General features: G+C 37.1%; 1 protein-coding gene across 2 annotated transcripts in view; it reads left to right on the forward strand.

Moving 5' to 3' along the window:
* Positions 1-15,425, forward strand: part of LOC109232100 (carbon catabolite repressor protein 4 homolog 6) — a 24,618-nt gene extending 9,193 nt beyond the window's left edge. The window contains exons 4-16 of one of the 2 annotated variants that reach the window (XM_019397760.1): positions 624-689; positions 2,776-2,828; positions 3,331-3,412; positions 3,528-3,574; positions 6,470-6,551; positions 7,896-7,988; positions 8,166-8,198; positions 8,322-8,416; positions 9,453-10,560; positions 10,703-10,794; positions 11,073-11,157; positions 14,693-14,820; positions 14,993-15,425. In XM_019397760.1, the coding sequence (XP_019253305.1) occupies positions 624-689; positions 2,776-2,828; positions 3,331-3,412; positions 3,528-3,574; positions 6,470-6,551; positions 7,896-7,988; positions 8,166-8,198; positions 8,322-8,416; positions 9,453-10,560; positions 10,703-10,794; positions 11,073-11,157; positions 14,693-14,782 (1,926 nt within the window). In that variant the 3' untranslated portion in view covers positions 14,783-14,820; positions 14,993-15,425. The remainder of the gene's footprint in view (positions 1-623; positions 690-2,775; positions 2,829-3,330; positions 3,413-3,527; positions 3,575-6,469; positions 6,552-7,895; positions 7,989-8,165; positions 8,199-8,321; positions 8,417-9,452; positions 10,561-10,702; positions 10,795-11,072; positions 11,158-14,692; positions 14,821-14,992) is intronic. The other variant, XM_019397761.1, reaches the window with a different exon arrangement.

Genomic DNA, 16,032 nt, shown 5'->3' on the forward strand with positions numbered 1-16,032 from the left:
CATGTTTTTGACGATTTCACTCTCTAATTTCAACGCAGATTCTCTGAGTTAGCTATTTGTTTTTGTCATATATTTATGCATACATCAGAACGCAAGTTCTTTTGTGTCTCGAATTTTTAAATTAAGAAATTCTCGAGGACAGTGGCGCAAGATTCGAACTCGATGGATAATGAGCCCACCCCTCTACCATTTTCTACTTAAATAAATGCGCTCTTACCACTAAACTAAAATCATGCGGGTTTCTTTTTTGTCTCATTATCGTATGAATTTTATGAAAATTTAAGGGCCTTTTAATACTATTTGGCTTTAGGCTACCAAATTCGTTGAGCCGCCCATGAGAACACGTAGAAACTTGTCTTACATTTGAGTCTTACATATCATGTGTGTGTCTATGTATGCATTTTCTTTTCCTTGCAAAGCTTAATATAATCAATCTTTTCCCCGTCTCTTCCATAATCTTTCCAACCACCCCCCCCCCCCCCAAACCCAAAAAAAAGAAAAAGAATGTAAGTTTCCAATATGTTCGACCCTTTAACTTCTACGTCTTTGTTTCATTGTTCTACTTGTATTCACTTCTGGAAGTAACAATCCTTGGTATGGCTTGTGATGTTTCCTCCTTCCAGGAGGTTGACAGATTCCAAGAGTTGGAGGCAGAATTGAAGTTGCGTGGATATAATGGCATCTGGAAGGTTTATTATGCTTTCGTGCTATTCTACACTTGATAAATATTTTTACAATTAATTTGTTAGTGAACTTACTGTTGATTAATATGTTGTGGAGCAAGTGCCAGAGGGAGGTTCCAACCCTATCCTAAGAGCAATATATCTATAATCTCCCAAGTTTCGTACATTATGATATGCAATTATGCATCAGAAATCAACATTTTGTTATGAAGTGCAATGTAAATATGGGAATTTGAACCTTCAAATACGGCATATATATAATTCATTAATATTCGCTGGAAAGTTCATTAGGCTCTTTAAAAATATTTGGATGCAAAAAATTGTTCCGATGAGAAATTATTCCTACCGAGTAATACTAGGTATAAAGTTATTAAAGTCAAAATGAGGACCCAATAATAAATTTAGTAAACATCTTGGATGAAGGTTCCTTTGCCATAGTCTATTCCTTGGTTTGTGTAAATCCACTTGCCACTTGTATCTCAGTGGATGTAATCTCACTGTCTATACCCGTTTACATGTAGCTCTCAGTCTTCTTTCCGGGAGGTAAATCAATAATCTCCCATGTTTCATTCTTCTTAACTGCACTCATTTCCTCCATCATCGCCCTTTTTCCCGTGAGGGGTACACAAGGCTTCCTTTCTCGTCTTTGATATGTAGTTTTGGTCATTCTCTTTCCCCTAAATGTTATTGATCTACTGATTCTATTGTTAACGCAAGCTTCGAATATGTTGAGCATCTATTTTGCTCTGTGTTTGCTCACTGGTTTGGGAACACCAATTGTTGAATGCTACTTCTTGGTTGGTGGAACCACAAGGTCCTTAATATGGCTTCATATATTAATAAGGTCATGCCTCCGTTGGTTTGCTGAGAGTTGTGGTGGTACAGGTGCAAAAATAAATATAGTTCCAAACCATCACTCGATAGATCCAAGGCATTAATCGTATACTCCTTACCTCACTTACTACATTCTAAGTTTGGCAAGGTTAGTGTATGAGCTGGAAGAGTATCTATCATCTTTGTGATGCTTCAATATTTGTATATCTGTCTAGCCGCTCTTTCTAAGAGATGGGTGAAAAACATTCCCTTGGAAAGCCTCACGACCCGGTGGTTAGCGTAACAATAATGACATTTGTCAATATGCTACCGCCTGATTACTAAGATCACGATAGATTATTAATGCATGAATATTATCCTCTACATTCTTCAAAGCAAGGAGGGGTGTATAATTTCATCTGTTAATTCGCTAAATTGGAACAATTAGATCATTTCTTTGATCAATTCTAAAACCTTGGATTTAAAGAGGACTCCTCTCGCATTTTTCTTTCCATCCGTACACGTTAAAAACTCTCCTTTCCCCAGTTTTCATGCGGAAACTCAAAGTCCTGAGCTCCATAGTAAGACACATGTTCGGAAAGTTGACATGTCGAGAAATGTAGAATCGTCTTGTAGAAGGATCATCTTTTCTTTGATAAGGTAAAGTATAAATCTAGAAGGATCATTAACACTTGTAGCCCTTTTGAGAAAAGGGTACGCAAACCAGAAAACACATAGAGTGATACGTAGGGCTCAATTTGTCTTGTGGAGTGGATCGAATTTTAAGAAAGCACGTGCATCCGTAATACTTTGAGGTTTGCATAGTCATCTCTTTGAAAGAGAGTAAAACGCCCAAAGATAACATGTAGAGGAGATTGCTTACCAACAGTAGGAGTCATTGTCTTCTTACTCAGATAAGCGGCCAACATTAAATTGGCTTTTTTACCCTCATTTCTTCAGCTCCTCCATTGATAGCAGGAAGCCTCCTTACCCATAAACCCTAGGACTCATTTATTTTCACCTAAAGCCCAACTTTATTATGTAAAATCCTTCATCTCTACCACCTCCTAATAAGTAATCTAGACTTTGTCTTGCAAGAATCAAAATGAGTTCAGGAATAGGCAACCATTTAAATTTTCCATATCTGATACTTGCATGTATACTTTTACTCGCAACTAGCACTGAGAACCTTATTACTCTTGAACTACAAGAACAAATGCATAGTTTGTTTAGTCTATAATAATACTTTCAAATGCAATGTGGAATATGTTTGATGTAGAGGCGCACTGGAGATCCAGCTGATGGATGTGCAATATTTTGGAAAGCGTCAAGGTAAGGAAATTCTATTCTTTTGCAGCCTCAAATCCGAAGGATAGTTTAAATAGGTGATGCTGTTATTAGACTTAATTATGAATGAGGAAACAATTTTTTTAAATTCTTTTTTGTGTCTGTTTTATGTAAACATTGGTATCGTAGAATCCACTCTCATATCATGTCATTGCCAATTCCATAGTATGTTTGTCACCACACATGTCTGTGTCTGGATTCTCTACTCCAGTTGAGTTGGAAACTTGCTTGATATGCTCCAAAGTCATTTAAGCATGTTGGTAGTAGTATTGTTTAGACTGTTTGGTAAATATTAGCCGAGTGCATGTTTAGAGATTCGGCATTCAGGATATTAAGTGTTACTTTCACAGCACTATTCATTGATTTGCTTTATCATCTTAATATTTAGCCTTTATTGTTTTTTGGCAATACAGTACTTGTTGTGAAATCTTGATTACTAGTTCATGATATTACCTAATTGGAAATATGTTGAAATGTTTTATGTTAGATTCAAGTTGGTGCATGAAGAATTTATTGAATTTAAAAAGTTTGGGCTTCGGGATAATGTAGCCCAGATATGTGTATTTGAGGTACATAAATTCTTTCAAGTATATTCTTCATTGCTTTAATGTAAGTCTTCAAATTCAAAACTTGCTTGTGCTTGTTTTAGAAGTTCCTTTTGTTGTGTTTATCTCTTGCTTACAGTCTCTGGGTCAGCAGAATAAGAGTGTCACACCAGCTCTCTCAGCAAGGTATGATCTCCTTTGTATTGGCACTTGCACTGTAAAACAACTTATCTCTTGAAAGTTTAATTTGTACCTTTTGAAACAAATATCAGGCCTCATTACTGCTCGAAAGTTTCGCATCCTCGGCCTTTTTTCTTTTTTATTATTTATTTTTTTCCACATCCCCAACTAAATTATCTGTAACTTGGGTTATCTGTGTCAATTCAAGTATTTGGCATAATATTATTAAGCTGCAAACAAAAGGTTTAAGTAACAAAGAGTGAAGGCCTAGGGAATGAAACAAAACTAGTATTTGACTGTTTGACCCCCGAGTATTTGAACTTTGGTTGCGTATTGTAGACTCTCACAACCGTAACAGCTATCATTTCCACTCTTCTTCTTCTCCGTCAATGGTAACTGGGTACAAATAAGGTCTCTTCTGTTCCTCTCTTCTTCTATTCTCTTTCTCTTCCTTCTCTTTTTCTCTCCTTCTTTCTCTCTCTTTCCTCTTTTCTTCTTTCCTTTTCTGGTCGGCGACATGACCAGTCTTCTACGCTGCTTGTCTCCTCTCCTTTTCCCCCTCTCTCTTTCTCCCTTTCTCTCTCTGCACGTGTGTGTTCGCGTCTGCAGACAGCAACAGGTTCGGGGCAGAACCAGACAAGCAGGGAAAAGCGATCGGACCAGACGAGTCCCCATGGAATTTTAGAAGAGTACAGGCTGGGTAGGCTTGGAGTGACTTACTGCATTATTTAAATGTCATTTTCAGGGTGGCAAAAATGCCTGAGGAATGGAGGTGGAGTACAACAATTCCGTTGTACAAGAACAAGTACAACGAATCAGTTGTACAAGAACAAGGGTGATATCCGAAATTGCTACAACTATAAGGCTATCAAGCTGCTAAGCCACACTATGAAAGTTTGGGAGAGGGTGGTGGAGATGAGGTGAGAAGGGGTGTGTCTATTCCCGAGAATCAGTTCGGATTCAAGTCGGGGCGTTCGACTATAGAAGCCATTCACATTGTAAGGAGATTGGTGGAGCATTATAGGGAGGAAGAGGGACTTACATATGGTGTTCATCGACTTGGAAAAAGCATACAACAAAGTCCCAAGGGAGGTTCTGTGGAGATGTTTGGAGGCTAGAGGTGTGCATGTCGCATACACTAGGGGACATGTATGTTGGAGCCAAGACACGGGTAAGGACAGTAAGAGGAGACTCGAGACACTTCCTAGTGGTGATGGAGTTGCATCATGGATCAACTCTCAGCCCGTTTTTATTTGCTCTGGTGATTGATTAATTGACGTGTCACATTTAAGGGGAGGTGCTATGGTGCATGCTATTTTCAAATGATGTAGTACTTATTGAAGAGATGCGATGCGGTGTTAACCATATGCTAGAGGTTTGGAGATAAACCCTAGAGTCTAAAGGTTTCCGGTTGAGCAGGACTAAAACGGAATACTTGGAGTGCAAGTTCAGTGACATAACTCATGAGGATGACATGGAAGTGAGGTTTGATACACAAGTCATCTCCAAAAGAGGAAGTTTTAAGTATCTTAGGTTTATAATCCAAGGTAATTGGGAGATTGACGATGATTGTCACACATCGTATTGGGCGGGGCGGGTGAAGTGGAGGCTTGTATCCGGGGTCTTTTTTGATAAGAATGTGCCTCCAAGAGTTAAAGGTAAGTTCTACAGAGTGGTGGTTCGACCGACTATGTTGTATGGGGTGGAGTGTTGGGCAGTCAAGAACTCTCATGTCCAGAAAATGAAAGTGGCGGATGAGGATGCTGGGATGGATGTGTGGGCATACTAGGAGGGATATGATTAGAAATGAAGATATTTGGGATAAGGTGGGAGCGACGTCTGTTTTGGACAAAATGCGGGAAGCGAGGTTGAGTAGTTCGAACACGTCAAGAGGAGATGCACAAATGCCTCAGTGAGGGGGTGTGAGCGGGTGGCAATGGTGCTACTAAGGAGAGGCAGAGGTAGGCGAATTGGTGAGAAATGATTAGACAGGATATGGTACATCTGCAGCTTAATGAGGACATGACCCTTGCTAAGAGTGTGTGGAGGTCAAGGATTAAGGTAGTAGGTAATCGCGCGCGTTTCTTCTCCATCTAGTAGTATTAGTGTTACTTCTGTAATTTCTTATTCTTTTATTTCTATTACTACCTGTTGTTTTTTGTTAGGTTATCTTGTTTTCATGCTATTGTTGCTGCTTCTTTTTCCATGGCTTCCCCACTAATGTATCTCTTTTTCATGAATGCCGGGATTATGCTTTACTTGAGCCGAGGATCTATCTACACACTATCCTCCTAGACCCCACTTGTGGGTTTTCATTGGGTATCTTGTAGTATCCGAACAAGACGAGAAAGGGATAAATGAGTTTTAGGATTGCCTATCCCAATCCTCTTTCTTTGCAGCAGCATTCAAGAAGCGTCCCTCTCTCTTTCTCTCTCTCTCTCACATGCACAGTTCTCATATGAAATGCTCCTTTACATAATTCCACTTTGTGTAAGGAAAGACAAGTGCCTAACCATAGTCTCCGAGTGTAAAGATGGCTATGCAGGAAGTCTGAATCTCAGTCATGGGTTTTTATGGGTCGCTCATATTTTAGTGTTTGTTCTAAATATTGTTATATCATTGACAACTGTGCTATTCCAATATTTTTTGCATTGATAATTGCTAGATATGCTGGTTTAGATATTCTCATATTCGTTTTTCAAGTCCCTGTTCAACGAGATTTATCCACATAGATTGGCCAATGATAGCAGTTGATTTTTGTGTTGGATACTCATTCTTGCTCATGTTTTTACAAATGTGGATGCTGTTTGGAACATTTTTTCTTGAGTTCGTAGCATGAGCTTATTCAAGTTTCTTGTCCTTATTCTTTACCTGCTGAGTTAGTGTATTTTACACTTGCAGACCTGGTCACTCCAATAAGGTTGTAATTTGTAATACTCATGTGCTTTTCAATCCTAGAAGGGGAGAGATTAAGCTTGGACAGGTACTTATTGTCAATAGATACTGTCTTTTCACGCATCATTGTGTGCATGAATTTATCTGTAAGTCAGTTATCATGTACTTTTGTATCCTATGCTTGGCAGTTATCTAGTCATATGTTGCTCCGCTTCACACGATAGAGACCTGCTAGATTGTAGTCTGTCATGTCTGCATATTTGCTTCTTGTCATGGCTTGTTACTAAAATTGTATTATTTATAGAGAACTTAGTATTCATCATATTTCTGTGATTAAGTGAATACAAGCTCTATGTTTATCGGAAGTATTTAATAGAATAAATGGACATGAATTTAGAAAATAAAAGTCCAAGGGTGCTGTTCTTTCTTTGCTCCTTATGTTGTATCGTTATTCTCTTTTATTATCTACTATCCGTAATTTATAGCGTCCTATCCGTAATTTATAGCGTCCTATCGTTACAATTGGCATGCTGTTCCCTCCATAGTGGTATGGCAAGGGTAAACATGAAGATCATCTGAAGTGTATTTTGAATTATGATGTCTCTAAATAGCTGTCTATTAACTTTTCTTCCTCATCATTTTTAATACAAGGACATGAGGGCATCCCTGTTTGGCTTTGTTGTTTTTGTTTTTGTTTTTTCCCTATTCTTTCAGAAAATATAGTTTTCTAAATCTGAATGTTGGAAAAGTTAATATTTCATGAAGAAACAAAACATTAAACAGCTCCAATCTCGGGAAACCAGTTAATCCAACTATGAGATAAACCTACTGCTTTACATTAGAAAGGCAAGGAAGTAGCTATATCCCCCAAACTTGATGGGAAAATATATCTGGAAGGATTTCACTGTTCTGATATGATGACCTATTTTCCTCAGATGGTTTTTATCTTTGGAAGAAGCAGATGTTTATCAAGAAGCATCAGCACTGCACCTAAACTGTTTACTTAATCCCTTCCTTACTTAAAAAGCGTCAGGAAGGAGTTATTTTTGTAAATATCTCCAAATTCTGCTAAAAAACAACAGCAACCTCAAAAGTATATGTGTCCAAACACAGCATTTAAACAGTTGCTATAGGAATGGGTCCCTCTTTCTGCTAAATGTGTATGGTGATACTCATACATTGTTATCCACTTCTAAGATAGCATACTTGGCAACTGCCTTGCTTGTCTATTCCTCATAAAGTTGGTTTGTATCTCCTTTAAGATAGAATACTTGGCAGAACTGTCTTGCTTGTCTACTCCTCATAAAGTTGGTTTGGTTTCATTTCATGATTAATGCACCTGTTTTAAGTTTAGCATTTTTAGCCACAACGAAGAGTCCACTTGATTGGATTCAGTATTTCGTTTAGTGTAAGTAAATTTTGCTGCAACCAGGTTAGGGTGCTTCTGGATAAGGCTGATGGTGTTTCAAAACTTTGGGACAATGCTCCTGTTGTGATCTGTGGAGATTTTAACAGTACACCAAAGGTGGGTTCATTGATTCCCAGTGAAACACTTATGACATGTTTCTCATTAATGCATATTTTCTCCTCTTACTTTCTGTGGTTCGTACTGAATTTTATGTTGTAGTGAAATAATTCTTCTTGTCTTTTTCCTCTTTACAGAATCCTGCTTTAATTCCTTATTCTTTTTTCCCTTTACCAGAGTCCATTGTACAACTATATTGTCGAGGAAAGGGTAAGCTTCATACAATGTTTTGTTTCTTGCTGCTGTTCCCGACCCCCTTTTTCTTCTGTGCCTTCTCTGGGGAAATGATGATTCTTTGCTACGGGATGCATTTGGGGTACTTTGTTCCTGCAGCTAGACTTATCAGAAGTGCCTCGAGATAAAGTGTCAGGACAGGAGTCTGCTACAATTAATACAGTGAAACGTAGCAGCCTCAATCCTAGTGCTAGGTATGGACTTCTTACCTCAATTAAATAATTATCTGGTGATTTCATGGAGACTTGACCCTTGCCTCATATTTCCTTGTACCAGCTTATGTATAATCTTATAATATCCCATTTCCAAGCTAGTTTTTTTTTTTTTTTGGGGGGGGGGGGGGGTGTGGGGACTATATGAAGCCTATATGTCATTCTGCTCTATTTGGGTCCATTTCATTCCAATACATCTATGTAATATATCTTTGAAGGTAAATTTGAACTTTTAAAAACTAGAGGTTCTTTAAAATTCACTCTCATCCCTACACTGACATAGTTCCTAATCAAACTAGAAAGACTGTTGACAAACACTACAGTTGATGCAAGTGTAACGACAAACAACAACTAGGCCTTAATCCTATTAGGTGGTATTGCTAATATGGATCCTTTGTTTTCATAGTCTTAGCTATGTCCGTCTTGATTAGAGTGTTTGTAGGTCTTTTAGGACAACTTAGCTCCATGTGATTTTAGGCGTACCTCTTCGCCGTTTAGCACCTTAAAGATCATTGTACTTGCACATATCGACCAGTCTATTTGGAGATTTATGTAGAACATGCTAAACTATCTCAAGTGACCTTCTTTCGTTTTACCCTCTACGTCTTTTACTTGCATTCTGTCTGATCTGATAATCTCTAATCTTGTCTATTAATAAGAAATAACTTACCAAATATGGTGCACATTGTTTCTGAGTATAATTTTGGAAAAGATAATAAAAATGCATTTTGCTTAATATCATTTGGATGGACTCTCCTTTCATGTAGGAGAGTCTTTGAAGGTCATTAGGGGTTGTCCACCTATCCTTTCTTTGAATTTGTTAGTCACATATTCATGCTGAGCTTGACGCACTAGTCTTTTAAAAAAGGACTGGGGATTTCTAATTTTCATATTAAGGATCTCATTTCTATTCAGTGAATCTGAAAGACTCTGAAATCATATTTACTTTACACCCTTTATCGCTTTCAGGATTCAGCCTTGATGTTTCTAAAACTGGAATTCTCTTTTGATACCACAGACACCAGGATGCTGTTGACTCTGCTCAAAGCTCTGCACTGGCTGCTGAGAGAGATGTAAAAGACAGTAAGATGACATTAGATGAACAAAAGCTCGATTCTCCAGAAAAACATTCAGCAAGTGGATCTTCTGTATGTATCTTGTCTCAGCCTCAGAGTTCTGTGGTATATGAGTCCGGCAGTTCTTGTATGGTTAACCCATGCTCCGAGGGTACGAATGAGTTACCTAGAGAAACTCATGGTAATGTTTCTGTTGGTGTCTTTAGAGAAGATCCAAGTAGTTCTCGTGGTGAAGGTTCATTGTTTCCAGTTGAAGGTACGAGTCATGAAGTAAGTTTGCTAGAATCTTGTCAAGAAGATGAATATGATAAAGACACTCAGGGTAGATGCAAAGATGCCAACCCTAATGCGACATCGTGCTCTTCTCACAAATTTTTTGAAGCAGAAGTGTGTTCCGGAACCGATTCATATAGACAGAAGGATGGACAGTCCAAAGTAGATGATTTTGGTTCTGAAAATGTGATGAGTGTTCACGGACCTACAATAGCCCATTGTTCAGATGTGTCATCGTTGGGGCTATTTTCTGATTCTTCAAATGTACATGAAGTTTCTCCTCTGGAAACCTCTGAAAGTGTATCATCAATTGGTAAAGAGAGTTGCACTAAAACATCACATGAACATAAAACCTCACACGCAGAGACATGTTTTGATGTTTTATTGGACGAAAAGATGGACAGCTTGTCACTTAATGAGGTCTCTGGAGGCACAAAAGAAGATGAACTTTTAGGCCACGATCGTGAAACATTTTTGTCTCAGTTAAATGGTGAAGATGATTCCTTTCCATCTCACTCTAACCAATTTCAAAAAACTGCTCTTGAGGAATTGAATGATTCCTTCAAGAAGTGTTACGGTTCCTTAGAGTTGCGTCCGCTAGGAGACGAGATAGCAGATGATGTTCCTGATTTGGATTCTGAGGTTGTTGACATGGAGAAATCTACTTATGATCCGTCAGCTTGGACTCCAATGGATTTAGAAACTGCTACAGGCAATACGAATTGCACAATAATGGAACATAATCTGAAGTTGTCAAGTTCATATAGGGAAGTAGAGGTAGCTCTTATTAGACTAAGCTTGTATTCTCAATGTGCTATTCCATATCTTATGGTAAATGTGTATGATATATTCTTCTCTTGGCTGGTAATCTGGCTTAATACTTGCTCATTTTTTATAACTGCAACTCACATCTTCGTAGTTTCAGGATTTTTCTGGAACAAGAGATTCAACAGGAGAACCTGAGGTGACCAGCTATCACAGGCTTTTCATGGGTACAGTTGATTATATATGGTGAGTATCTTTAAATATTCCCCTAGCTTCTGCTGCCTTTTGTTTAATTCCATCATTGAGGAACAAAGATAAGATCCCAGATTAATTTGTAATATTGCCATAGTTGTTCATGACAAATTTGAAATGCTCCTGATATTAGGATTCCTTTAGAATATGACCTCGATGTGTTGTTTTATATATGTTAGATGCATATGCATCTCTGTGGTTGATGCTTTTGGTATTCCATCAGTTAGAACTCAAGAATAACATGGCAAACTAATTGTTCAAATTACACTCAGGCGTTCTGAAGGTCTTCAAACTGTGAGGGTGCTTGCTCCCATTCCGAAAAACGCCATGCAATTTGTGAGAGGTTTCCCTACTAAGGTATGTTGGTAAAAGAAAGTACCAATAGTTTCTTCATAGAACAACAGTTCAGATTCATCCTTGCTGCACAGAACTTTGGTTATGCATGGTGGATAGCAGTATGATCTCCTTTCATATAGTGGTCTTCAAAATTTGTTAGTGCTATGAATACCAATTTGGATTTTAATTAGCAACAGGGTTGAAATACAACAAATCGTCCTGAAATACTAAATCACTTAAGCACCTGCTGCCTTATGAACAGCCTCTAAGCTACTTTTTTGACACATTTACTACAGATTTAATCCTTGAAAATAAATAATTTCGCATCAGCATCAACTTACTGTCATACTTAAGAGAAGCTCAGTTACGGTTTCCAGGTCAAGCTGGATGCGCTTTGTCAAATAAATCCGTCTGAATGAAGTTTCATGAGACTGTTGAGGCAACTAGTGTGAAAATACGAGAATAGAGAGATGTATTGATGGTTTGATAGTATGAGTACTTAACACTTATTTATAGGTGTCAAACACATACAAGATTTTTGTCCAATGTGACAATGTCTAACTTAAAAAGATATCACTCTAAATATTCTTATTTCACCATTCTAATACCAAGGGTTTGCCATTAGAGTTTAACAATACCAATTATTACTGATGAAATTACAAGAGTAACTTAAGCTAGTGGTATACTGGTACTGCCACAAGAAATGTAAATCAAGCTAACTATAAGCTTTGCATTTAAAGTAGGGCTAGGCTTCTTTGCCAATGAACACCTCAGGTAAACTTTGAAGTTTCTCAGCAAGGTGAATTCTATTTTGATCAAGAGGTAATATACATATTTGATTTGGAAATAGTTTTGAATTTGAAGATGGATAAATAGCTGGAGAAAATCCCTTGAGGTTGTGAGAAATAGAAGAAACATTAAAAAGAATTAAAAGAATTTGATTAGAAATGTCTTAAACCTGAATCCTTTTATAGCCACGCTTTACAATGGACAGAATCGTTTCTTCTTCCTTTTCTGATGTGGTCACATACTATATTACGTTAAGTCTAATTATTTACACCTACATGATTATACATATTTATTTGACACACTCTCTAGTTGATTCATACAGTCGTATATCCTTACTGTGGTTCATTTATTGATTAAGGAAACTAGTATTTATAACTATAAATATCGTGCACTCTCTCGGTGCCCTCGGATAGAGACAAGAACTGTAGAACTTGGAAAAGAGAAAAATTTGACCGGTGTTCTCCGATACGCGGAAGATATCTAGATCTTTATCGTGATCATAGATGCTTCAATACCATGTGAATAGGAGGAAAAGAGCCGGAGAGTATAGTCTAGTGTTCAATGAAGTTGGAAAGAAAAGGATGGGAAACCAGGGTAATTCCAGCCGAGGCATGAACTTCTTATTTCGTTACATCTATCTCACCTCAGGAAGGAAAGTTATACGATATTTGTATTGGTGGTCGGGTTTAGGTACCCGATTTAATAGTCAAGATGTAAGCTAGCTGGCCTGAACACCATTATTATTTGAAAAAAGAGGTGAAAGCAAGAGACGTAGTAATAACTCGATAATTTAATAGATGCAAGACATATCTATTTATAAGTGTCAAACCTAACACATATAACGTGGGACAATATCTAACATAAGAGATGTGATTGTTTAACGAAATATATCTATTTGTAAGTGCCAAACATAATTTAGATCATCTGGGACGACAGCTGGCATAAGTTAACATTCTAAATTGACACTTAGGGGCCATTTGTCACGAAGATAAGTTATACAAGGATTATAATGCAGGGATCAGTAATGCATGAATTATCTCTTATTGGGTGTTTAGTACATTTTACTAAAATTGGATATCAAGATATCATTTAAAATATTTATTTATTTTCTAAACTAAAAAGCAATGAGTTTACAGTTATACCCTTGGATGCTTGACCTTCATTAGCTTCTAGGAAAAAGATAAGGATAATTTTGTCCTTTTTGTTCTTTATCCATGTATAAGTTATACATGGATTAGTCATTCTATGTTGTTGGTGGTATAAGATAATACACCAATTGGTGTATTAAGTTATACAAGGATTAGTTATACATGATTCAAAATCTAAACCAAACAGTGGATAAAACTATACTAAATTATATACCAAGATTATTTTCCTTATACATCATACCAAATGACCCCGTCGTTTGGATGACGGACTAGTTATGCAAGGATTATGATACATGTGTAAATAATAATGTTATAGTGAATTTAAATAATAATGTATGTGCTAAACAATATGAAGTTAAATAATACTGACTTGTTATGACTTGTGCAAGGATTGCAATGTCAATGTCAAGAATTAGCTTTGAGGATATTTTGTCTAGGTGCTCTTATCCAGATTGCTGATACAAGTAGTCTTATTTTGCAGCTATCCTGTGAAAAGTAATTTATGTATTCCCGCATAGGTTTGCTAGTATTAGCAATGGAGAAGTTTATTTCAGAAACCAAATGTTGTATTTGTTGGGATTCACTTTAGTAATGCAGAGTTTTAAGTCGAAAACCAAATGTTATTAGTTACTCCTGTATCGGATTTATTTTCCTTATACGAAAAACCAAACAAGCTTTAAACATTCTAATGACAAGGACAGAGCCTATAGAAGCATCATTTAAGTTATGCACATAAACCTTTGAAGAAATTCACATTAATTGGCTGGTATTTGTCCTTTTGAAAGACAAGTGGGGATTTCTTAAGGCTGACTGTGATCACTTAAAGCATGAGAAGAATCTTACCAGCCAGTAAAAGCTTTATTCACCTCCTTGAAGTATTATAGATAGGACTTTTATTTCTCGTTTCTAATTTGTCGAGTAGTGCATAGTAATATAAGAAGTGAAATTATTGCAATGGTAAGTATTTTCTGAACACACTTAATTTTGCAAAAGCTGTCATTTTTCAATCTTCTAATAATCGTTGTTTTTTTTTTCTTTCTCCGGTATGTGTTTGAAAAACGTACGATCTATCAAAAGGCAATCAACAATGCAATTGAAAAACATGCATAATCTATTTACCAAACATTTCTGTGTTAAAGTGCCAACCTTGTTTACAGTGATAGCTATGGGATTTAGTATGTGATTTAGAGTGGGAATGAAACACATGATCTTATTAAAGCTGTTTATGCAGCTCTTGTTGGCAAGCATGTACACATGGCTTATGACTCAAAGGTTTGATGAGAAAAAGTCATATTGGAATCAGTTAAGTTGGCTATGAACCATGCAGTTCATGGTAGACATGGATCTTTTAAGGATATGGATTCCCAGTAGTTTCAGTTAGTATGGTTGAGATCTGCAAATGCCTTGTCCTCTTTTATTGGGCTGGATATGCATACACACATTACATTAATAGATAGACGTGAAGTGGACAAAGTTTATTACTCTATTACAAGGCAGTCGAATTTGCTCATTCTGTTTTGGCTCTTACATTTTTCTATATGCAGTTCTATTTAACGACTTGTCTTTTAGCCATGTACTAAACAGTTTCTTTTTTCTTTTTCTGCTTTCCTATTATCCAGAAGTGGGGAAGTGATCATATTGCCTTGGTTTCGGAATTGGCTTTCACAAATGATGCATCGGCTCAAGATACTAGCGTCCAAAATCAATAAAAATCCTGTGCACTCTAAAGGACTCTACGAGTTTTCAGGTGAATAGAGGTTGAAGCTTTCTCATGCAGTCCTTGGAAGAGCATGCTCTCTAATTTTCCACTTAAATGTTTTAATACTGTCTCTTTAATTTGAGTTTTGTCCTTCAATTGGAGGAATTTCTACCAGTTATAACCTGACGATCCAACTCTTTTGTTGCTTCATCTCTTGCAGTACGTAAAACTTTTTGTTCTTCCAGCGAATGAGGGGTGAAATTCATCATCGAAGGGTCTTCAAACATAGAGACGAAGAAAAGACAAAGGGGGTTTAAGGGTGCTAGGGCGTTCAAAATGCTAGTGCCTCAATTAGGTATCGACAGATGAGTTCATGGGACCAGCGGAGTATTTTATCTTGAATTTTGAAGGATTTTTGTACATTAGCTTGTTTATTTGTCTTTTGTTTTATTCTGTGCCCCAGAAAAGAAGTACTATTGTCATTATTCAGTTAGTTAACTGTAAAGGTAGTCAGAGTTGACTTTTAGAAAGAATTTTATTTATAAAGCCTTTTGTTCTTCGAAAGACGGATTTTCCTCTTATCCGAGCTTATACTTTTTCCTTCTAAGTAAACACGAATTGTCGTAATAAGATCCTTGGTAAATTTTAGAGGTTATTAGGTATTATAGCATGATACTTCGGGTGATTTTAGAGCATGTTTATGAGTATATGTGCATGCATGTATATATAGTACCAAGTACAATTTGTTATTGTACCCATTTTTCTTTCCACCTAGTGCCCTCGCACCTTACTAAGATCTGTTCTGGAATGGGTCGTCAAAACGTATTCCAATGATTTATTGATCTTCAGGTCCACTATCATTGTAAACGAAGATCCACCATATCCAACTACAGAAGAAAAATGACTTTCAATTGCATGTTTTGATCACGACGCCAAGCTTTTGTTTACAAAAGATTCTGTTCCCTTTGCTTATGGACTGAGATGGTCGAGAGGCGAGATAAAACAGCGTGAATACTTGTATGTCAAAAATGGAGAACCATTCTTATATGGTACAGTATTTAACTTTGGAATGTAGTAGGGGATAGGAACACTATGCTGGGTAATTTGGAGCACTCCAAGAGTCCTCGAGATTTGGGGTATTGTAGATGTATTAAAGTTGTGGAGATCGAGGGGGCTATTTGTAAAATGAGCAAGGGAAGAGCCATCAGACTAAATTCCGGTGAAATTTTAGAAATACGCGGGCAGGGCATGCTTGGAGTG

Source organism: Nicotiana attenuata, chromosome 9 (genome assembly GCF_001879085.1).
Source record: "Nicotiana attenuata strain UT chromosome 9, NIATTr2, whole genome shotgun sequence".
Lineage (NCBI taxonomy): Eukaryota > Viridiplantae > Streptophyta > Magnoliopsida > Solanales > Solanaceae > Nicotiana > Nicotiana attenuata.